The sequence below is a fragment of the Anopheles gambiae genome, chromosome 2 (genome assembly GCF_943734735.2).
Source record: "Anopheles gambiae chromosome 2, idAnoGambNW_F1_1, whole genome shotgun sequence".
Classification (NCBI taxonomy): Eukaryota; Metazoa; Arthropoda; class Insecta; order Diptera; family Culicidae; genus Anopheles; species Anopheles gambiae.
Window position 1 is genome coordinate 95,961,313 of NC_064601.1, and position 22,751 is coordinate 95,984,063.

Below are 22,751 nucleotides of genomic sequence, written 5' to 3' on the forward strand. Positions count from 1 at the left end.
TTCCAGTTGTACGGTGTTGGTTTAATAACCTAATCCCTTCCTTTACATTGTGTTTCGTAAAACGATGTCCCGATTTGGACTTTTATTGAATTTTCAATACAGCGGTAGAAGGGGGATACCTTCTACCCTCTGTACACAAAAAACCGACGGAGTGTAGCGCAATTTGTAAATCTTAGCTGTAATATATATTTATCCTTTCTAAAGCAATAAAATCATTACATTATCGCATATTAATCTGATTTAGTTAGTAAGATGTAATACTATACATATGTATGTACACACATATGCCTTGCTCTACCGCAACTCTACCGAGAAAACGCGTTTTGCATGTTTTGTGCGCGTATTATTGTTGGTTTTGGGCACGGCAAATTCTGCATTCGGGATTTAAAAAAAAAGGCGTTGCTGCTACTTCATCATCCTCGATCCTACCACGGAAAAAAGGGTTTCGCACCGTAAACTAACCGTTTTCCCTGTGCTGGAATATTCTCGCTCGTTGTAACATATCTCTAATTAGGTGAGCAGTAGTAGTAGTAATAATAATAATAATGTAAATATAGCTAAGTGGCTACTACCTGTGATTGTGTGTGTGTGTGTGTGTGTGTGTGTATGACTAAATAGTTAAATCATCTATTTCAAATAGAACAATCGTGTTATTGCTACCATTGTGCTGCAAGAGTTCAAAAGCTAGAGTAAAAAAAAACATTAAAATATACTCTCTTCATAAAACTCCTGTTCCTATCATACAATATATATCTGTGCTCTCTTTCTTATTAGCTTCTCTTCGTTGATTTTGCACACTCTATTTACAATACGCTTGGCACAAATTTGCCTCTCATGTAGTTACATTCGGTGGAAAAACACTAATGAATATCGGAAAACTAAACGATAGCTTCTCTTTCACTGACTATTGCAAGAGCGAATGTGTATGTGTGTCACATTCTTTCTTTACGTATCTTCTCCGCCTACTGTGGCGTCAATCAAAGCAAAGTTCCTTCTCCAATCGATCCACGATCAAACTCTCACAGTGTTGTACATGCGCATGGGACGGGGCGGCACGGTCCAGTCAGAGATCACACACGCTGAATCTATTTGAGGCGCACCGGCCTACTACTCTATACAGTATGGGACCGGCCCATGCCCTCCGTACCGCATACTTATGCGCCTAACGTTTGCAAATAAATACACTACTACTACACCGTTTGCCAAGCCACACGCTACCGTAATTAGATTGCACAAATTTACGTGCAAAAAAGCTGACTTTCTCTCTCTCTCTTTTCTTCCCGTTGGTCCGGGATTTGTGTGTTACCCCCAAAAAAGCCGGCGTTTGCACTACACTGCTGTGTAGCGCCACAATATTCCGGGGTTAAAAGGTAAAAAGTAACTAAAATCTACCTGTTAAAATTGGCAACCTCTTTCTTCATCTCTCTCTCGCTCACTTCGCATGAATAAGCTAACCATTCTGCAGATAGTTGTACAGAATGGAGTTGCTGCTAGACTACGCAATCGCGGTCACGGCAGATGCCTCCGGTGGGCTGGCAACGGGTGAAAGTGAACTACCGCCGGCCACCGCCGCCGCCACTACGTCCGCCGCATCATCGTTTCGATCGATGAGATGCTCGCGGAAGTGTTTGATCTTCTGCACGAAGAACGATTCCAGGCTTTCCGCGCACCGGAAGAACGGCGACTCCTTCGGGTTGTAGTACCGGCAGTTGTCGAATATCTTCGTCATGTCGCCGATAAACTCGGACAGCGTTTGATACACTTTGTTATCGATTTTACCTTCAATCTTTTGCAGGTCTGTTAGGGGGAAAACGGTTTAATAGAATAGAAAAAAAAAATGCTTCAAGATCACGTAAAACACAACAACTTACCCATAGGTTCCTTTATCACACGATAGTAATCCGGTGCCTCGTTCGGATCGACCGGTTCCATAAATGGCCAGGCGCTTTTGTGTTGCTGCAAAAAAAAGGAACAAAGGAAACACAAGGATTAACACATCATCAAACCCTTCAAAAAGGGTGTGAAGCCAACGGGAAATGTTTTCTTACCTGTATCTGTTTGATAAGTTTCTTCAGATTTTCAAACTCCTTTGCACTGAGCGTCTTCATGTTGGCGAAATTGATCGCATTGTTCATGTGGCAGTTCGGGCAGCTATACTCATCGATATTGTTCGCCTCGCACTGCAGAATGCCGACGCAACGGCCGTGGAACCAATCCTGGCACTTATCACAGCAAATGTAAAACCTTTAAAAAAAAAAGATCCAACGGCGGTTAAAATAATTCGGAAATTGCACAACTTAGCTGGACGATCACAAGCTTCTTCTGGCGGGTAGGAGAAGGTACTCTACTTACTGAGATTCGTCATAAGGCTGGCGGCAGAGACAGTACAGTTCCTGCGTTTCCCGGGCATGCTTACACTCACTGCAGATGTATTCAGTGATCTTCTTCGACTCTGCCTCGCTGATGCCGACACAGTCGCCGTGGAACCAGTTGTTGCACAGATCGCACCCAACGTAGAACCTGCCAAGCGGATCGAAAGAATTGCAAAACATGTTAATACAACAATTCCCACATTCCCCTAGAAGCTCCCCAACTTACTTCGAATCATCGTACGGCGTCTGGCAGATGCAATGCGTTTGGGCTTTGTTATTCTTTTTCGCACCCCGCTTTGACTGTCCCGCACCACGGCCACCCGACGATCGAGCGTTTCCGGACTTTGCCGCTGGGGTAGCATGTTTCTGGCCCCGTTTAGCGGAGGCCGCCGCTCCGGTCGGTTCTTTCGTTGCGGCATTAGCACCACTAACGATTGTTCTGTGCAAATTGGAAGGAAACGATTAAGCCCACATTTGTTTGCGGCAAATGCTTTCACAAGCAGCAACAGCAGCAGGTACTCTTACCTTCTTCTGGATGTGGTGGTTGCAGACGCTGTGGAGGAACTCTTATCCGTCGTTTGCTTCGAGCTTCCACGACCGGGCGGCACCAGCTTTTCGCTCTCCTCGTGTTCGTCCGCATTGGTCAGGCTCGACTCGGCCATTAAGGGCGACTGAAGCTGTTGATGCTGCTGCTCCTGCTGCTGGAAGGAAGCTGCCGCAGTAGTGCCTGCTGTGGTCACCATCACTCTACCACCACCACCACCACCACCACCACCGGTTGCTGCTGCTGATGCCGCCCGGATGTTCGTGGTGCCGGAAGCCGACTGCAGCTCGACGGAGAGTTCCTTTTGTATCTGTACCTGCAATTCCTTTTCGAGATGAGATCGTTTCTTGAGAATATCTTTCTTTAACTGTTCCTTGTGACGATTCAATTGTGCCTAGCGCAAAAGAACAATCACACACAGAAATAAGGATTTTATTTTCGGTATTTTTTTTTTGTGTTGCGTATGCTAAGACTGGGACACAGGCAAATTAGTAATCGTAATAATAATAAATAAATAGTGAAATAAAGATATAAAGCTTAAAAGACAAACTGCAACTGGTTCCACGGTGTATGGGAAATGGTGTGGAATCAGAAATGAGGAAAGAAATAAACATTTGCTGCAACACACCGCAGCAACTTACAGAGTAAATAATAGCTAAAAACAAGGCGAGGGAGAAAGAAAAAAAAACAGCAGGACAACGGCGACAAAAGAAGGGGAAGAACGTGGGAGCAAAAATAGCTTCTATGTGGGAAGAATGTTCACACGATGCAAAACGTGCCAAGTCCTCTTCCTTGCTTGGAAAAAGGACACTCGTTTGCATCATCAAACCAGACGCGCTAAAACGAGAACAACATACCTGTAATTTGCTCTGCCGCTGGTGAGGGTTCTGTTGGTGCTGCTGGGGTGAAACAGCCGTGCCCGAAGAATCACAATTCGCGCCAGCAGACGACTGCTGCTTCCGCTTTTCCGCATTTCTATTGCGTCCGGTCGAGGGAGAGTCCGATTTACCTTCAGCAGAAGATGTCACGATCATCGTTGCTGTTGGTGACTGGTGCTGCGTTTGATGGCTTGAAGCTCCTGCTCGCCGTTTGTTCGGCGAACTGGCGGCGGCGCTGCCGTGAGTCTCGTTGTTGGATAGCTTTCTCTCCCGGCTGCTGCCTCCCGGGCTGAGGTGCGTACTTACACCACCGCCGGCAGCGGACGAGGTGCTCTTCGAGGGACGGGAACGCTTCGGCGTATCCAGCTGCCACTCGTCATCATCGTCCTCGGCCCGCGGCGTCGGACGTTTGCGCGTGCGGCTGCTGTTGCTGTGCGATTCGCTCCGATTGCCGGTCATGTTGCTGTAGTTGTGCTGCAGCGCAATCGTACGATCGGACCGATCTTCCGTCTTGGTGTTCTTCTCGTGGTAGCGCTGCAGGTTCAGCAGTTTTTCCTCGATCTCCGGCGGATTATTGCCCTGCTTGCGGGCATTATTGATCACTACAAAAGGTGGACAACACACAAGATTTGTCTCATTATGCTGCAAATCGATACAGATGGCACAGTAGGAAGGACACAAGAACAACTTACACTGCTGAATGTAATCCGACGTCACTACGAACGATTCCTTTCCCTCGTTGCTCTCCTCTAGGTCTCCTTCCTTTTCCTTTGCCTCGTCCGCTGCATCCTGTTGCGGCGGAGCAACGACCGATGTTGCCACAACGGTTGCTTCCGGTTCTGCTGCCGGCACCACATTCTGTTGCTGCATCTTTTGCTGCTGCTGCTGCTGCTGCTGTTTGTTCAGATTATTGCTGACCTTTTGAATCAGCTCTTTCTTCACCAGCGGGTTTATCACGGATGCATTGTTGGCCCCATTTATGATGATGTTCGACAGGATCCGGGGCTTTCCATCATCGATGGCCGAGCTAGGGTTGTTTGTTCCTTGAATCATCGGAACAGCAGCAGGTATCGTCGTTGCAGTGTTGGGGAGAGTGCCAGCTTCTTGCATGCCCAGTTCAGCACCTTCCTCCGTCGCATTATCCTATTGGAAAAGGATAGCCAGAAAGAAACAAAACAAAACGCAATCGTACGACCACACGCGGTGATGGTAACGAATTGTGACCGCATTAGTAACACCGTTCCTCAGTTCGGCAAGGTTGAACCACCCATGTTTTCGCTTATTTCATCGCAAATGATCGAATCATCTACAAACCTAATTCTTTCAACGGCGGCGGCATCAGCCAGCCAGCAGCATCCAACAGAGCGATACTTTTGATAACGAGGAGCACAACTTTTCTTTCATTTGTTCACACACACAATCATCCTACCCCGGTGTCGTCACCACCACCACCACCACAGCACACTCCACCGATCTCCGACCAAAACTTTGTTGAAGGATATTTACTATTGAAGAGGGGAGGGGGAGGGGGACATCAGCAAAATGCCGAATGCAGCAATAATGATCAATTTACGTGAATGAACCAGACAGAGCAATAGGAAGATAGAGTAGTTGGTGCATTTTACTGTAATGATACTTCACGTTATTCTCATGCTCAGTTTGCGCAGTTTCTTGCACAAGAGGGAATTCGTTTGTGGTGAAGATATGCATCCAGCTAAAAGGACAAAGTGCGGAAATTGAAAGGTGTACAAAATATGGAAAGGTAGCCACAGCTTTGCCAATTGGAAATGATTAGTTAAGTCCTTCCTTCCTTACTAAAACGCATTGCTTCTGGCGATTCTTGCCCGCTAGCTGCTTCTTTCTATCCCCTGAATGGTCCCAAATGTATTAAATCACATACACTTCACAAATCTACGACGCTACACGTGAGTTTCAAGCTAATGCTTTAACTTCATTCCACTATTATTGCATTGTGATTGATCTAACGCCTCTTAGCTTCTCCCATCTTAACACCCGTTTTTGGCTAGAAAGGTGCGTAGAAATGCCATTGGACGGAAAATAAAAATAAATTAGGTGCAGAGCTACAAATTTATGCATAAGAGAGAAAAAAACAACCAAATTAAAAATCAGTGGTACAAATGAAAAGAACTAAAAAGGTCTCTACTAAAACATAAAAAATGGAACGTTTTGGAAAAGGAAAACCATTGAACCTTCCAGAGTCGATGATGAGTACATCACATCGACATACAACCTCTCCTTTCAACACACCTACTACTACTGTCCCTATGAATAATATGTGCTTGTGATCCTGATCATTTAGATTCGTTCAATGTTTGTTCGAAGCGAGAATGCCCTATATTATTTGCGGTTGCCGTTCTCTATAACTCAATAGTGGGTGAATTCTAAACCTACAACAGAGCAGCAGTTTGTAATCTCGAAACATTCCTTTATCCTTTTTTTTTTTTAATATTTTGATTTCGCGTGACAAATTAAACTGATAGCAATTGAGAGGGTGGGTGGGGTGGTGGTGGGTCGGAGATCGATGGAAATGCAGAGGTTGTTCTTCCTCGGATCGTTAGATTCGCTTTCTGTTGCCATTATTATTATTATTGATATTATTATTATTGCCGGTCTTTGTACTGATTCTCATTTGCGATCAAAAAGCGAGCACACGGACGCGCACACATAGGAAGAAGAAGGAGCAAAACGGGGAGAGGGGGAGTAGCGGTGGGAAGAATTGGGCTGGGAAGGGCGAAAGGTGTTAAAAAAAAGAGAAATGACTCTTTAATTAAAAATTTAATGCTTTAATAAAAATGTTTAAACTCTTTTGTGAGATGTTAAATAAAAACAATAAAAAAAACAAGTAAATCTTATAATAGGAAAGAAAACAAATAATAATAAAATCAGAAAGTAACAACAAAACAAACAAAAGCAATATTAAAATATTAGCCATATCAAATGCCACCAACATAAAAACAAAATGTAAAACACCATGGGGGTTTAGAAGAAAAGTCAATTTAAAAACACACACACTGCAAAAAAACAAATCGTAGGAAATGTGGTTTAAGTTAGTAGCAAACTGTGGTGTGGATATATAGGTGTATATTATGGCCACTTAATTTTTGTTCAAATTCGTTCTTATTTCTTCGCTTTTCTGCTTTGTTACCAGGTACCAAAGGAAGTGAATAATAACTTTAGCTGCATTTTACTTTTTAGCATTACACACTGCGGGCCTTTAATAATAGCCTTGCGGTAAAAAATAAGGGGGGGGGGGGGGGTGGTGGAGAAATAAGATACAATCAGGAACGGTGTGCCAGTAGTAGAAAGATCTGAGAGACGAGAGAGAGAAAGCAAACCCTGCCCGCCAACAACATTGTCTATTGCCATTGTGTTTTATCTCTATTTCACCCGCTGTTATTCATTCATTCGTTTTCCCTGGTTTTTTTTTTTTGGTCTTTGGTCAACACGTGTACCAGCCAGCCGGCGAACGGCGGCGCTTTGACTCTGCTGCCGCCATGACTTCTATCAATTAAGACACCTAACCACGCGACTACTCCTCTCTTTCGTGACACAACGCACACACATACACACACGCACAACGCACCTCACACATTCCCGTCGCCCTAACGTATGTATAATATGCTTATAACCGATTCTAACCAACGCACTAAAGACAAGGATAAAGGAGAATTGCGTACATTATTCCTGCTTCGGTTGCAGCTTGTGGCTTCCTTTCTTCGCATACTTCGCGACTTCCCCTCTTTTCCGCTTAATGATAGTAGAGAGATTAAAGGTAGGGGTGTAGTTTTCTTGGTAAAACATGTTGTACTTGTTAGCTACCTTGCGTTCTTTTACGATTGTACAACCAACAAAATCGCTGGGGTAGTGGGTTTTTTGTTATTAGTATTGGCTCGGAGACCGGTGTGCGGCGTGAAAATACGGTTTTCAAAAGATTGGTACAACTAAAGTAAAAATACATATAAGATTTAGATGTTGCCAAGGTTCTACTACGAAGCACAAACTAATTTAGCAATAGATAAAATTGGTGCAACATAGAGGTAAGGAAGAGGAATAAACAATAGAAACAAATATACTAAATCCATCATGTAGATCATGAACGACACACCCACATACATACGCGCACACATACACACACGCACACACCGGGAACATAGTTGAGAGTAGATTTCGAGATTTTTTTTGTTTGTTTTCTATTAATCTTGCTCATCAGATATACTTTTATTAGCGTTCTTTGTTCTTTATTGATTACCATTGTGTTTTTGTATTTTTTTTTTTAATATTTTCTCGACAATTGATTAGTTCTCCTCTAGAATATATGTAATCAATTCGGTTTAATTATGTTTTCTCTCGACTGCTTTCTTTTTCTTCTTACAATAGGCAAAATCATAAATCATTTATGTTTTGTTAAACTGTACCGGATTTTGTTGATGTTGTTCTTTTTGTTTTGTTTATATGTCTTACTAACTTTTTACACAGCACGGATTTTCAAAACACACGTGTGTAAAAATTCTACATTCACCCTTCATTACCACCTTGCGCCGAGAAGTCAACTGGCCGTTCTGCTATAATGGATTCGCGCGCGTTTCACTACCACACACTGCTACTGAGCGTATTTTGTGTATTACAGATAACTTACAAATAATTCCTCTCTCATCATTCTTGCTCATTCGTTACAAAACACGCGCTCCGGTTATGTAGTATGAGAAATATCGTAAAGAAACCCATTAGCGCCCGCTTTACTCTTATTGTTAAGGGAAATATTTACAGTACAGTTTGCTTAAATTGATTTAGCTTACTTTGTTTATCTTTGACTCAATGTACAACTTTTGTTTTTGTTTTGTTTTTAAATTGTGTTATATTAAATGGGCGCATATCTTTAGGAGGTTCTGTTTCAGAACAGTTTCAACAAAATATGTTGAGCTTCGGGGTTACATAGGTTAATACATATTCATATATAACTGAAGAGAGTGTGTGTGAGAGAGAGAAAGAGAGCAGAGCACGAGGGGCAAGCAAAATACAGTTGCATTTGCCTTTTACACTGAGAGACGTTTGCAAGATAATACCGAATCGGTACGTACAACTAAAGTATAAACCATTCAAAACTGATTATAATAGGTCTCGAAGCCCGACACGTAATTAGTATAACGTTAAAACAAAGGCAAGACATTCCTTATGGTAGTGTAGTTGTGTTCTGTGTTAGTATCTTTATAATGTTGATGGTATATAAATAATACCCATATATACTACTTCTGGCTCTGAAGTGATAATATTTTGCAAAACAGAACAAAAAACACGTTATATGTTATAAGGAATACAGTTGCAAAATACCAAAGACTTCTGTCTGAAGGAATGTGTTTAAACTGAAGGTTGTTAAATACTTTTAATTTCTCTTCGTTGATGTGCTTCATGGTTGGAAAAGGTACATATCTATCTTGTACATACAACGCTTTAATCTCATAAATTGTTCTCTTGGTTCGATGCGGTGCTTATACGTTTCTATAGGGAGGAAACTAAAACAGAGCATTGCTTTGGTCGTTGCAATAATGCATCACAGAAAAGCCACTGCACTGGAACATCCCCCCCGTTGCATCTTCAGTTCGAAGCCACAACATAATGCATTACAGATGGAATAGAACATACGCAGTGAGGAATGCACAGTGTGTTATTAAAGGAATTGTGCAAATGATCGTAACAACAATACAACCGATAAGTGCATTACCAACCGACAAGACACTATGCAATGCTTAGCTGTGTTCGATCCAGTGAAGAGCAGCAGTGGGTTGATTTAATTGATTACCACTTGGAACTGGAGACTCAGTCCCTGTTGCGGGCTGTATTGCGAATGGGAATCGAACTCCGTTCGACGTTGACTCGGCCGTCCATACGTCGAATTTAATTCCTGCTTACTATCGCAACACTGTTTAACGCACCGTCGTCTCGCGCGTTATTTGCTCTCTGTCTAATACTCTAAGCATTATGTAATTAGGAAATTGAGTGTTTTAGGTATCTATATACCACCACACAAATGGGTGTTGTCATGTTTACACTGTTCTTCCACACTGAAGAAGTATTTAATGAAGTATTTATGTGTGTATGGGGTACCACCTACTACTAACCACGCAAACATTCAGGAATTTGTTCGAAAATAATGTCTTGCAAATAAAACAGTCATTGCAACAACCGAAATTGTGCCGATACACAATCAAACTAACAATAAAAATTAGAAGTGTGGAAGGCTTGTACCTCCCCCTTCGACGTTCATAACAGTCGTACAGACTAAATCTAAAACAAGTACTACTAAAAAGTCACGGAAAGCCAGCCCATTATAAAAAGGCAAGGTAGATTATAGTCCAAAAGTAGGTTCGATCTCTTATCGTGCTATGCTAATGTGCTTATAGCCACACACACAACATGGAAACGTACCCTACAGTAACGTTCCAGAGTAAACCTAAGCTCCTGTATGGTAATCGTTCTGTTTTCTGCCCGATTGTGATGTCCAAAAACAGCTTGAAAAATCTCGTAAAGCCGCAGTGACAGTATTATCGTTTGACAATGTGCTAAAATAGTTAGTTAGTTTTTCTATGAGAAAAAACCTACTTACGAGGGTACGAGTTGTAGTCGTTTGGTTATTCTTATTTCACGAGTCTTGCATTTTTTGTCCATTAAAATACACAAATTCCTTGCCTACATTACCTAACCCCGCACTGGTCGTCTTTGTCGAAACTACTGGTAAATCAATCAATGCACAACATCATCATCAACCACCATGTAAGCATGCATTAAAGCCAATATCTTCACTGGAAATGTTATCATCGTTGCTCGCTCGATTGTTACGCAAACGCCACAACAATATTGAATAAAAGGGCCACCCATGCTTGTTAGTGGAAATGAAAGAAGGGCGAAGAGCTTATTGATATTATATTGCAACACCACGCGGTCGTGGAATGAATGTTCCCTATGCATTGAAGAAACACAGTAATGTCCATTTCCAGAACTAAATTATTCGCCAATCCTAAAAACGTCGTCCGGTCGTCGTGTCAAAGGTCCTATTTTATTAATACAAACAAAAACCAATCTAAAAAAACAAGTAGTTTACAATCATAAAAAATGCCCTAGCACTTGCTGCACGCATGTCACCATTGGACGTTCTGCTAATAATGTTAACTTGCACATACAAATCATAGAAAACAAACACACGCCCCCTCTGTTTTAATGCCGCGCGGCTCTCGTCCTATCGTCTCATTACTTAATCAGAGCAAAAAAGGGAGTTCATCATGGGTTGGCAGGCAGGGGGAACAGTTATTAATACCAGTAAGGTTTGTCAAAATAGTATAACGTAGAACTAACAAATACACATGGAAAACCTCTAGCCTATCTAGGCATGATTGGCGCCCATTAAGATGCCATCTGCAAACACCAAACATACTTGCTTCTCCAGCCGAGCAGCAGCATCTTGATGATGTCCGTGTGATTGAACTCATTGTGTGTACCGCGCCGTCGGTCTCTTCTTTTTTGGTTTAGCAAATGTTAACCCCGAATATTAGGTAAGAACAATTCAGTGTGACGTAAAGGGTAGTAGGGCGGGCGAGAGAGCATGAAATGGGTGGGAAGTGGGGCTTTTGAAGCCTAAAAGCGACTTACTTGATGGTGTATCTGTATCGGCGTCCCTGTTCCGTCATGCTTTATCTGCACGGGCGTCAGTGGCGGAGGCTGGCTGGTAACTGTACCGGCCGTCGCCATCGTGTTCTGTGCTGGCTGGATAGCGAGATAGATTTTCGTTGGACCAATCATACCACCTTGACGACCGTTTGATTCTTGAACTGAATAGCGGAAGTGGGAGAAATAGCGAGAGAGGGAAAAGAGAAAAATATTAATACATCACTTTTAACAATAATACGCTTTTTCCATATGCTTCAGCACTCCACACACTTACCTCGAAGCAGCTGCTGCTTGACCTGCTGTTGAACCAGTGCCGTTTGCTGGGGCGTAAAATCACTGCCTTGCAATCCCTGCAAGACAATCCGCGGCCCTTGGCCTGTATGCACAACCTGTGCCGTAACACATTTGATGACCGTTCCTGGCGGCTGTCCTTGCAATAGCGATTGTTCCACAGAGTTGCTAATTTGCTGTTGTTGCTGTTGTTGTTGCTGCTGCTGCTGCTGTTGTTGCTGCTGTTGTTGCTGCTGCTGTTGTTGCTGAAGAACGACGCTATTAATGTCCGAAGTTGTTTGCATTACTTGTTGTACAGCAGGCTGAAGAATTTGATGTTGCTGAATCAATTGTTGTTGCTGCTGTTGCTGCTGTTGTTGCTGCTGCTGTTGCTGTTGCTGTAATTGCTGCTGCAACTGCTGCTGCTGGGCCTGGGCAGGATCGGTTAGATTACCAACGGGAATAATTTGTGCAGTACCATTTGGAAGTGTCTTCAGATGTGCAACTACCTGTGCTTGATTATTGCTAATCGGCCGCAACAATACCTGCTGCCCGCCCACAGTAGCTAGCTGTAGTTTACCACTAGAAAGCTGCTGGGCAAGGCTTTGCGCCTGGTTGATAACCACCGTCTGCTGCGGTTGCTGAGACGCCGCGGCAATCGTTTGCATACTGGCAGGTTGCTGGATCTGAATCTGTATTTGCTGTTGCTGCTGCTGCTGCTGCTGCTGCTGCTGCTGCTGTTGCTGCTGTTGCTGCTGCTGTTGTTGCTGCTGCTGCTGCTGTTGCTGTTGCTGTAGTTGCTGCTGCTGTAGCGTTGCTGTCGCAATAGTCGGCTGCGCAGCGGTCACGATCTGCTGCACCTTTTGAATCTGTTGCACCGTTCCGGTTGTCGTCAGCTGGCCTCCACCGGCCATCGACACAACGGCCGGCTGTGTTTGGATCTGTAATGGGGTGTTACTCACGATTTTCTGCCCACTGTTCAGGATGATTCGCTGCCCGCCGATCATGATCTGCTGCCCAGGCGAGGCCACTATTTGCTGCACCATCTTCTGGCCGCCATGGTTGATGATGATCTGTTGCGGCGTTCCGCCAGCGCTGCCCGCGTTCTGTATCAGTATCTGTTTGGTGACCGTCGGCTGGCCGGGCGTTGTTGCAAGCAGCACCTTCTGGGTTTGTAGCGTTGGCTGCGCCGTGCTCGTGTTGGCTGCGGCTGCAGCTGCAGCCGCTGCTGCTGCCGTCGGTTCAACGATCACCTTCTGGCCGCCCTGATGCTGCGTACCCTGTAGCAGTTGCTGCAGGTTCGATGTTACCACTTTTTGTACCGGCGTAGAGGTGGCCAACAGCTGCTGATGGCCGCCGCTGGTAATAACCTTCTGCAGTGTGCTCTGGTTGTTGATCACTATTTTCTGCGTTGCCGGCGATACGATCTGCTGTGCGTTCTGCACGGTTGTTGTCGCGTTTGATGTTTGTACCTTGAAGTTACAGAACGGTAAGAAAATTAAATAAATCACTCGTACTTTCAAATATTGCGACTGTTCATCACGTAATCGTACTGTTTGCTCTTAACACATACCTTTTGCAAAAGCTGACGTTGGACCACCTGTTTGACTGGCTGCTGCGGAGTTGCAGCGGCCGTGGGAGTCGATGTAGCATTACGCACCAGCACTCCCTTGTTCAGTATGTGTTGCGTCGGCGTCGATGGATTGCTGGCATCCCCGCTGGTAACAGTTGATGTGGCCGCCGAAGTGCTGGGCGTCCCTGTTGGGCCAACCTTTACGATCTTCTGTGCTATCTTGGTTATCATTTGCTTGGGTGCTGCGCAAAGTGAAACGCCGAGAAGTAAATTAACATCATTTTCTCCCAGAACTGCCAGTATGTAGCGTGCGTAAAAACAAAATGTACTCACAATTTGGATTGCTGCTTAGCACGTGCAGCTTGCCGTCCGGAGTTTGTATCAGCTGTTGGCCCGGATTCAGCCCACGGACGCTTACCTTACCATCAGGGCCACGAATGATTTGAACCTTCTGTGGACCATCCGGTTTCGGTGTCGTAGCAGTTTGCTGCTGACCACTAGAGGACGGAGCCGCCACATTCTGCTGAATGATCTTTGTAGTACCGTCCGCATTCTTTACCAAAATCTTGCGTTGAATAACTCCGGCCGGTTTGGGAGTGGTGCTACCTTCTGTAAAGAACATAACAGCAAAATCTCGTTGGTAAAGTGGCCTTAAAGGCCGGGCTACATTGACCGTACTCGCAGGTGTAATTTCGATTTTCACTAGCGCATCTGGCGGCGGCTGGTGGAAGCTATTTTTGGTCATCGAGGGAATGGTCATGCCGGATCTCAAAATTAAGTAGTTTTTCCATCGTTTTTCATTGCAAAAATGGATGCAATACGTGCAAAACATGTGTATCTACGTTTTAAAAAACTTTTCTCCTCCGTTTTAAGTAAAAAAAATGGAAAAATAACGTATTTTCTGAAGCGGCTCCAAATTGTTTGGCAAAATGCTTCGGTCAGCCGCCGCCAGATGCGCTAGTGAAAATCGAAATTACGCTTGCGAGTACGATCAATGTACCCCGGCCTTAACAATCAAACGCCAAAAAAAAAAGGGCCAAACAAACCTTGCTTCAATTCCATCGCTCGCTTTTGATTATGCGCTGCCCGCTGAAGCCGCAACTGTTGTTCCATCTTTTCGTTAATTTCGTCGCGCGATGCTTTGTTGCCGCCGGAGGCGGACGATTTGTTCGACTGGGCACCACCGCCGGGAGACGCGCTGGAGGAGGAATCCGCCGCCATTCGGTTGTTCACTGGCAGCTTGCCGGTACTGTTCCGCGTCACCGGCTGTGCGGAGGCGGCAGCAAGCTTCTCCTGCTTTTCGCCGTACAGCTTTATCTCCCACAGCTCCAGCTTGTCTTCGTCGATCCATTCTTCCGACACCTGCGGTTCGGTTTGCTGGGGCGATTCGGCACGCTTACGCTTACGCAGCCCCGAGCGGATCGATTGTACCTCCGCTAAATTTTTGTACGCACAAAACACATTAACACATGATTAGTGAATGGTCGGTTTGAACGGAAAAGAACTACAAACGGAATAAACTTACCTCGCACCGTTTTGGGCAACTCCAGCGGAATGACGACCTTTCGGCGCAGATACTGCAATCGCTCGTTGAACATTCCCACATGCCGGTGGCGTAGCAGCTCCAGGGACATGATTTCCGACTCCGTAGTCACCTGATGCTTGCCATCCGCCGTCAGCGGCTTCATGGCCATATCGTCCCACCGCAGGCAGGTCCAAAGGATGCGCAACTGCAAGCCAACCGCGGACAGCGACGTAAGGTTGACGCTGCGGTACAGCCAGCACGTTTTAAACAGTGGCCGAGAGCACGGGTAGGGCCAAACGGAGGTGTTCGTTTTGGCCAGATGATGAAAACCGGACACCGGCAGACGGCCGCCGTGTTTGGCCAGCTTGAAAAGCTCACCGCGCGGCAACACCATTATCGACGATACGCCTGCCTTCTTCGTGCGGAAGTAATTGACCACCGGGTACCGTGGCTTACCGTTTCCCAGGACGGGAATGCGAGTGTCCGCTTTCGGTTTGCCACCACCGTCGCCGGCAGCGCCCGAACCGGTCGCCGGTTTCACCGCCGGTGGAAGAGATTTCTTCAGATAAATTCGACCCTTCGTGCTGCTGACGGAGTACACGCGCACGCTTCCGTCCGGTGCTTCTTCCTTCTCTTCCGCCTCTTCCTTTTTCACGCTCCGCGAAGGCAGTGCGAATCGACGGTTCGGTCTAACCGGAATCAGCACCGCAAGCTTCTTCTCCGGCAGCAGTTCCTCTTCCTTTGGCTTCACTGGCGAAACGTTGGCGCAGCCCGTGTCTTTCGACGCGCTCGTAGCCGCTGCCATGGCCGCCTCTTCGCTGGCCTTCATCGCTAACCGCGACGAGCGGCCCCGGCCCCGTGTAACGCGACTGCCGTCGCCGTTCGATACGTCCGACGCTAGCGAGTTTGAGTTTGAGTTCTCGTTCAGCGCAATGCCACTGGCCGAAATGTCACCCTCGTCCACGTCCATCGGTTTCGCGTCCTCAACGGTCGGCGTTGTAGTTACGTCCAGCATCGCGGCCGTACTATCCATCGCATTGTCCTCGGTGCTGCACACGACCTCCTCCTTTACCACATCGGCACAATCCAGCACGGCGGCTGAGGAGGAGGCGTTCGCCAGCATATCAGGCTCTTCCTTTACCGTGACACCTTCCTCAGCGGAAGCTTCCAGCTTTGGTGCAACTTCGGCGGTCAGTTTGTCCAGCAGCTCGGCGTCGTACTCCACCAGCGTGCGTTTCGATCGCTCCAAATCGTCGTTCAGCGACTTGAACAGATTGACCGAAAAGTTGGTAAGCAAATTTTCAAAGCTTTCCTTCTTCGCTTCCGTCAGCTTCTGCTCCAGGATGGATTTCGAAGGAGCCGCCGCCGCCGCTGCTGCTGCGGCCGCTCCGCCAGCAGCGGTCGCCGACTGTATTGTGCTGTTGTGCTGAATTTCCAACAGCTGCATCTGCTTCAGCAGCGCAAACAGCTTTGCCTTTAGTGCTGCTTTCTGCCGACACAGTGACGAATAGCAAGCCATGGTTGGAGGACTGTTAGCCATGCTGCATCCAATCGAGTAGCAGCGGTTCTGGGCCGTCTTTCGATTGGCGTAGTGGTACTGCACGCGCAGCTCCTGCGTCTGGTTGACCAACGATTGCAGCTTCTCTCGGTACTGTCGATTGCGGAGATGCTGCTGATATGCGGTCACGTGCGGCTTAAGGTTAGCGCCGGCCACTTGTCCACCCCGACTGCTGATGATACGCTGCAGCTGCTTTTCGATGCACTCACTGGGTGGTAGCACACGCACCGTTATGACAGTCGTGTTGCCGCCGGACGGTGCGTCCTTCGACACGACGGCCGGTTCATCGCCCAGCCCCTCGTCCTGCCGCTCCTTCGCCAGCTTGATGCGCTGCTCTTCCGCGTCACGCAGATTCATGCGCCGCTGCAGCAGTCCCTCCAGCAGGGGACATTTGCGCCCCACCTTGGGATACAGGATGCGTCCCTGCGGTGTGGACAGTGCGCGCGACACATCAATCTCGGTGCTGTACTGCTGCGGCACAGCGAACGTTTCAATCTGATGCAGCTTTTGCAGCAGCTTTTCGTTCAGCGAATCAATGTCGGTCAGATAATCGACCGCAGCAAGCGCTGGCTGGTGCTGCTGCTCCGTCTTTACCGCGCGACACTTCTGCAGCGCTTCGTACGACCGCCAGTCCAGCTTTTGCACCTTTCGCTGCTGCGTTTCCGGATGCAGCACTGGCAGCACCACGTGGGCCGCCTCGTTCGTCGTTCGCCCGGGAACGGTCTTCTTTCGGCGCCCGTTTCCCATCCAAATCCAGTCCCACTGCCCGTGGATGCGATACTCTTCGCCCTTCTGCTTCCACACCTGGTGCTTCAGCCCGAGCGAATATTTTACGAAATTAATGGCCGTCCGGTTGCGCTCCTCCTCGTCGTCACGTTCGCGCTTTTCACGCTTTTCCAGCTTCTTCTTTTCCTCCCGCTCCGCCAGCGTGATGCGATACATCTTCGTGTGGCCCAGCTGCTCGTGCCAGACGCTAGCGAACACCACCCCGCGCAGACACGCCTGGATCATGCACATCGCCCGGGCAAACTCGTTCGGCCGGGTGCACACGCCGATCGCATTGATCCACACCTTCCGCAGCCGGTTCCAGTTGTGATGCATGAACGGTGTGGCGACCGCCTGCTCCAGCGCGAGCAGCGTCTGCCGGATGGTCGTGATGATTTGCTGCTGGGTGGCGTACAGCCCACCGCCCAGCCATTTAAACTCCGACACCGGCGTGAGGGAAAATTTGTGCGAAAGGTGCCGCTTCTTGTCGCGCTCCTCGTTGCGCTGCGGCTTGTTCAGCGCGATCGGATGGACGGCGTACTGGTTGACGTAGTTTTTGTGCCCATTCTCCATGCCGAGCTTGAAGTAGAGCGTACCGTTGGACAGCTGCGTTACCTTCTGTCTCGTCAAACGGTCAATTCCATCCTGTGCCGTCGTGGTGGAGGAAACGCTGCCGGCAGTACCACCACCAGCAGCTTCATCCTTTGGATTTTTCTTTTTCAATTCATCCAAATTGAACGTTCGTGGTGTTAGCGATCCCGTCTTCGAGCGTGTCACATGTTTGCTGCCTCCGCCGCCGTTCACCTGCTGCGTGCCGTCCTCTTCCTTCACAGCTGCCGCGGCTTCATCCGATGCCGACGGCTCTTTGCCCGGTTCGGCACCGTTCTCTCCGGTCGCGCCCTTCTCGCCCGCACCCTCCTCAGCCTCTTTGTTTTCCGACCCTTCCTCCGTGTCCGCCGCATTGGCGCCTTCCCTGTTGCTGTCCTGCTGGTGGTCCAGCAACTTGCTGACGCGCTGATTGTCAACCTCGAAGTACGACTTCTTCGAACCCTTGTGCTGGCTGGTTAGCGTTTCGGTGAGCGTCATCTGGCGCACGATATCGTCGCGATACTTTTGATCCAGCTCCTGGTACAGCTCCGCCTCGAGCTCGTCCGGATCCAACTTGGACAGCAGCAGCTCATACTGCTTCACCGTGCTGTAGTACCACACCTGGGACGAGTCCTCGTTCTCCACGAAGATGCGGCGCACCACGAACCAATACTTTCGCCCGTGCCGATCGAAGCCGAGCATTTCCTGCCGCGACAGCAGGCCCTGCTTTTCCTGCATCGAGATGCAGTCAATGACGCCGGACACTTTGTGCGATTTGCACAGATTGCACTGCCAGTCCCCTTTCGGCACGTCCACCAGCGGCGGCTCGACGCACTCCAGATGGAACACGGCCGGACAGGTTTCACAGCACAGCAGCTCCCCCACCCGATGGCAGACGCGACAGTGGTCGTCGTACCGGATGGCCTCCTGCATCACGTCGTCCCGCACCTGGGTCGTTATCAGGAACTGGTCCGTCAGAAACTGCAGCACGTACAGCCGATCCTCGGCCGGCACGTACGGATACTCGGTGGTGGAGAGAATGCGCAGCACTGCCTGGTCCAAGCTCGGGTCGCTCTCGATGTAGCTTCGCAGCACCTCCGGCCACGTGATGAAGTCGATCAGGTACAGCGCAATGTTCACGCTGTCCTTCTGATCGAGCGGCCCGAAGTGGGTCTGCTGCGAGTCCTCCTCGCGCAGTATGCCCTTCAGCAGCATGATGTGCAGCTCGGTCAGCAAGCTGCTCTGCTCCTCGCTCCAGATCGCCGCACAAAAGTCCTCGAAGCGGAACGGCGACAGCCGGACCTGGTGCCGGAAGCGTCGGATGATTTCGTAGATGGACGTGCACTTGAGCACGATGTCCGTAGGCACTAGCAGATCCTGTGACGATTCCGGCAGCTCGAGCGGGGGCACTTCGCGCTCCTGCAGCCAGATCGGGTCGGGGCTCGGATCCTTCAGATAGAGCGCTCCATTAATGCCGGCCCCGCCGGTCGAGCTGATCATCGAGAAATCGCTATCCGACTCGTGCCCGAGGCTGTCGTCCGAGTCGCTCGGCGAGCGCAGATAGTCATCGTCGAGGTCGCTCTTGTCGCTGTCGTCGCCAAAGTCGGAACCGTAATGATATTCCGAATCATGGTACGAGTAAGCTGCAGCAAAAGAGTTTAATAAATTGCATCAGTTTTCTGCTTCTTCTTCTTTCTCTTGCTTTTTTACTCTCTGTTACATTACACAATTTGGCTAAAGACCGTTTTGGCAATCCAATATTTTGGGTGATAAAACAGCAAAACGACCATCAAAAATGTTTACTCTTAGACAAATCCCACATCAAATGTTTTTTTTTTCTTTCCATTCTTCTTATTTTTTTCAAAAACAATAACACAACAATAACAACAACAATAAAAAAGACAAAAGATGACAAGTGGCGTCCAGAAAGAAAAGTAACTTAAAAGGGAATTTCATCAAAACAAAGTTTCCCCGCCATCCATTCTCATCCATCCAAGACGGTGGACTGCGCGTCCTTCCCTTACATTCTCTCTTCCCCTCTCGTTCTGCGCCTTTGCGTCCCTCTACACAACCAACAACTGTCAAAAAGAAGGTTCAGCCGTGGGAGCGAAAAAATGGAGGGAAAACGAACACACGCACGCACACAGCCGCAACGGCGTCGCGCCGCGCACAAACAGAAGGAAACCCGTTTCGCGTACGCTGCTGCTGTTGTGTTTTGGAGCGATTATGATGATGCAAGAAAAGGAAGCATATTCTGCGTGTGTTTTTGGACATACGCAACAACAAAAAAAAAACTAGCCAGAACCATTTTCTCTCGCACTTACCTTTTCTTGCCGACGAATTGTTATGTCCACCGCGTCCCCGACCGCTCGGGCGGCCGCGCGGCGTTGATTTTCGGCCTCTCGTACCCTTCGCGGCCGGCGTTCTCCGGGAGGTCGAGGGGCGGCTCTCTTCGCTTCCGTGCGGCGAGGAGGCCCGGGACGCCGACGGCGTGCTGCTGCTGCCATCCTGCCCGTCCTTGCACAAATATTTCGGCTTCTTCATTAGATGGTACTGGAACTTCTTGGGCCGCTCCATGGTGGCCGTCTTTGGGGGCCGGCCTCTCCGCTTGCCGACGGACGCGCTGCCGCCCGGCCCATTGGACTGACGTCCCGTCATTGTGTGAGTGTGTGTGTGTGGTTCTCGTGCGTGCGTTTTCGATGCAAAATGTCGCGGGCGAACTTGCTGCTGTTCTCTTGGTTTCTTTTTCCCTTAACTTTGCATCGGTAAAGTGTTCATAGCCGGGCTATAGCTGACGCCGAGCGATTATATGCTTCGATTATTTCCTCCTGACGTCTCCGGAACGAAGCGTGTGTTTCTCGATTAGAAAACGATTTTAGCGCAAAGCACATCGATTTTAGGTTCTATTCTCGTTTTACACCACTCGCATCGAAGGCCTGCAAGAAAGAAAAAAAAAACAAAACATAACAAATAAGACATAAACATTGATGTCCGCAGCCAGGGAATGTATGCAGCATAGCTGCAAGTAGCACAGAAGTCGAACATAAAGATAATGCTATTTGGTAGAGATTTTGCTCTGTGACGCGCGCTGTTACCATTATCTAGCCTATTCTATTACCTAGCGACAACATGTGCTTTTTACAGTACACAATTTGAAACCTTTTAAAATAACCGAATCCTTTCTCACTTCGAACGGAATTACCCTGCGTGTTTGGTTCTTTTCTAATCTCATTCGCGGCCCATCGAAACTTGCCCAAGCGTCCTCCTCTCACTGCAACATTGCTGAGACATGCAGCGGGTAGGAGGGTTATTTCCGCCCCATGTTCCTCACCACTTCCGTTGCCGTATCGTAAATGCATTTTCACCAAACCTGCCCAGTGCAAACTGCAGTTTACAAAGGCACAACACACCTGGGAGACACATCGAATTTTCCAAACGACCAGCAGCAGCAGCGCTTCACTTTTCGCTCTCTCACTAGTAGTCCAACACTGCCAGGGTAACCAGCGGCAGCAGCAGCAAGCACACACAGCGCACTCTTTTCTGCCACACGGGCATTATTAACTATGGCGAGCGAAAAAACCTACCTTCCCCGCGCGATAACTAATCTTCCCCGGCTACGCGGTACGCTAATTTGCCTTCCAAGCCACTAAATTGTTGTCACCTTATTATTGCACTTTATTCCCATCCTGACACATGTCAAAATAGTGGCAATTTTCTTCCTTTTTCCCAGCCAAACGGAGGCTCGATTTGCTGCTGGCTCGCTCCGCTAAAACGCTAGCTTTTCGATCCGACTTTGCTCACAGAAGACGCACTTCTGCAGAGCATGACGCGAAGGCCCCGATTCTAAGGGAAAATTCCGACCGTGTACGGCACCGATAGAAGCTCGACGCTGATTGGTCGCTGCGCTCGGTCGCCATTTTGACAACCATCGAGCGCCGAAGCCGTGGGTTAATTTTTACTCGCAAACGATCCTCACCGCATTTTACCTGCCACAAACGATTGTAAATGGCTCGTGCGTGATTTTTCTTGGTCTCTGCTCACTCCAAACTGCACAATTGTTCACGAAATTTCACATTTTCACCAATTTTCACTCCAGCCTGCCAGTCGGCCAATCACAGCGCAGCTTCTATTCCGATGTCGCCACACTAGCGCCATCTTTAGGTAACGCGCACACAACGCATCCAATGTTTCTGTCTGCATCTCGACCTGCTGCCTTCCCTTTTCCGCTAGCGTCACACAATAATAAAGATGCGTCTTTTTCCCTTTCGATTGGAACGATTTTAATGTTTTTTTTTCGATTGAATTCCGCCCCGCACAGGGACAATTGCATGTTTACTATTTTTGTGCCAGAATTAACTCCATCAGTGTAATCCGGCGTAGATCAGCAAACTTTTCTCCGCTTGCTTCCAGACAGCACAACACAACTCCTATCGTCAACGCGCTAAAATTCACCTCTTTATTCGCGTCCGAGCAACCAACACGATTGTCGCACTGTTACTTACGTACTTTATAGTTCTCTGCTTTCCATAATTTACGTTCACGGTCTTAAACTAAACGCAGAAAACACAAAACTGTGAACCATTTTACCATACCTGCTTGTACATTTTGCTGAAAGTTTGGCTGTGTATGGGGTTTGACAGCAGCTGTCATCAGTTTGATGGGCGCGTAATTTTTGCTCCGCGCAGGATGAATGCTGATGGCAGTTTTTGTTAAATTTTGTGCAGTTTTGTAATCAGATTTATTTTCTTGATAAATGGTGTTTTATAATGTGCTTTTGTTTTTGTACAATAGCACAAAAATGCTGTTCGGAAATTCTGCAAGCCGCCGATTATTTGCAATCCCAATTGACAGTCATGGCTCGATTTTGACATTTGAGAAAAGCGGCAATCGTGCAATCGCGCTTCAAAGCGGCTAAATTCTGGCAAAAAATGCTATGCATTGGAAAGCAACGCCATGGAAAATGTACGAATTTTCAAATTTATTTTTTCTCAGGAGCTT

The 22,751-nt window shown here is 47.7% G+C and overlaps 1 protein-coding gene across 12 annotated transcripts; it reads right to left on the bottom strand.

The window, feature by feature from the left end:
* Window positions 1-41: 41 nt before the first annotated feature.
* On the bottom strand, window positions 42-22,478 carry LOC3290113 (nucleosome-remodeling factor subunit NURF301). Of its 12 annotated transcripts, XM_061640883.1 has the most exons (17): window positions 21,338-22,246; window positions 20,078-20,689; window positions 14,843-19,396; window positions 14,364-14,753; window positions 13,651-13,926; window positions 13,318-13,559; window positions 12,254-13,216; window positions 11,749-12,175; window positions 11,457-11,635; window positions 4,487-4,937; window positions 3,774-4,396; window positions 2,898-3,310; window positions 2,599-2,811; window positions 2,353-2,520; window positions 2,049-2,244; window positions 1,872-1,956; window positions 42-1,797 (listed from the first exon to the last, which is right to left on the bottom strand). In XM_061640883.1, the coding sequence occupies exons 2-17, from the start codon at window positions 20,409-20,411 to the stop codon at window positions 1,496-1,498; spliced, it is 9,816 nt and encodes a 3,271-aa protein (XP_061496867.1). In that variant the 5' UTR covers window positions 20,412-20,689; window positions 21,338-22,246; the 3' UTR covers window positions 42-1,495. The 12 variants fall into 12 exon arrangements, with proteins under 12 accessions (XP_061496867.1, XP_061496861.1, XP_061496860.1 ...); XM_061640877.1 differs by lacking the exon at window positions 21,338-22,246 and adding an exon at window positions 22,346-22,478 and having other exon boundaries at window positions 11,749-13,216; XM_061640876.1 differs by lacking the exon at window positions 21,338-22,246 and adding an exon at window positions 22,260-22,393 and having other exon boundaries at window positions 11,749-13,216.
* Between the last annotated feature and the right edge of the window lie 273 nt (window positions 22,479-22,751).

Coding starts and splice junctions, on each gene's coding strand:
- LOC3290113 (XM_061640877.1), bottom strand. CDS start 20,411: ATGACGGGACGTCAGTCCAATGGGCCGGGCGGCAGCGCGTCCGTCGGC. Junction 19,397..20,077: donor CAATTCGTCGGCAAGAAAAG/GTAAGTGCGAGA, acceptor CTTTTGCTGCAG/CTTACTCGTACCATGATTCG. Junction 4,397..4,486: donor GTCGGATTACATTCAGCAGT/GTAAGTTGTTCT, acceptor CACCTTTTGTAG/TGATCAATAATGCCCGCAAG.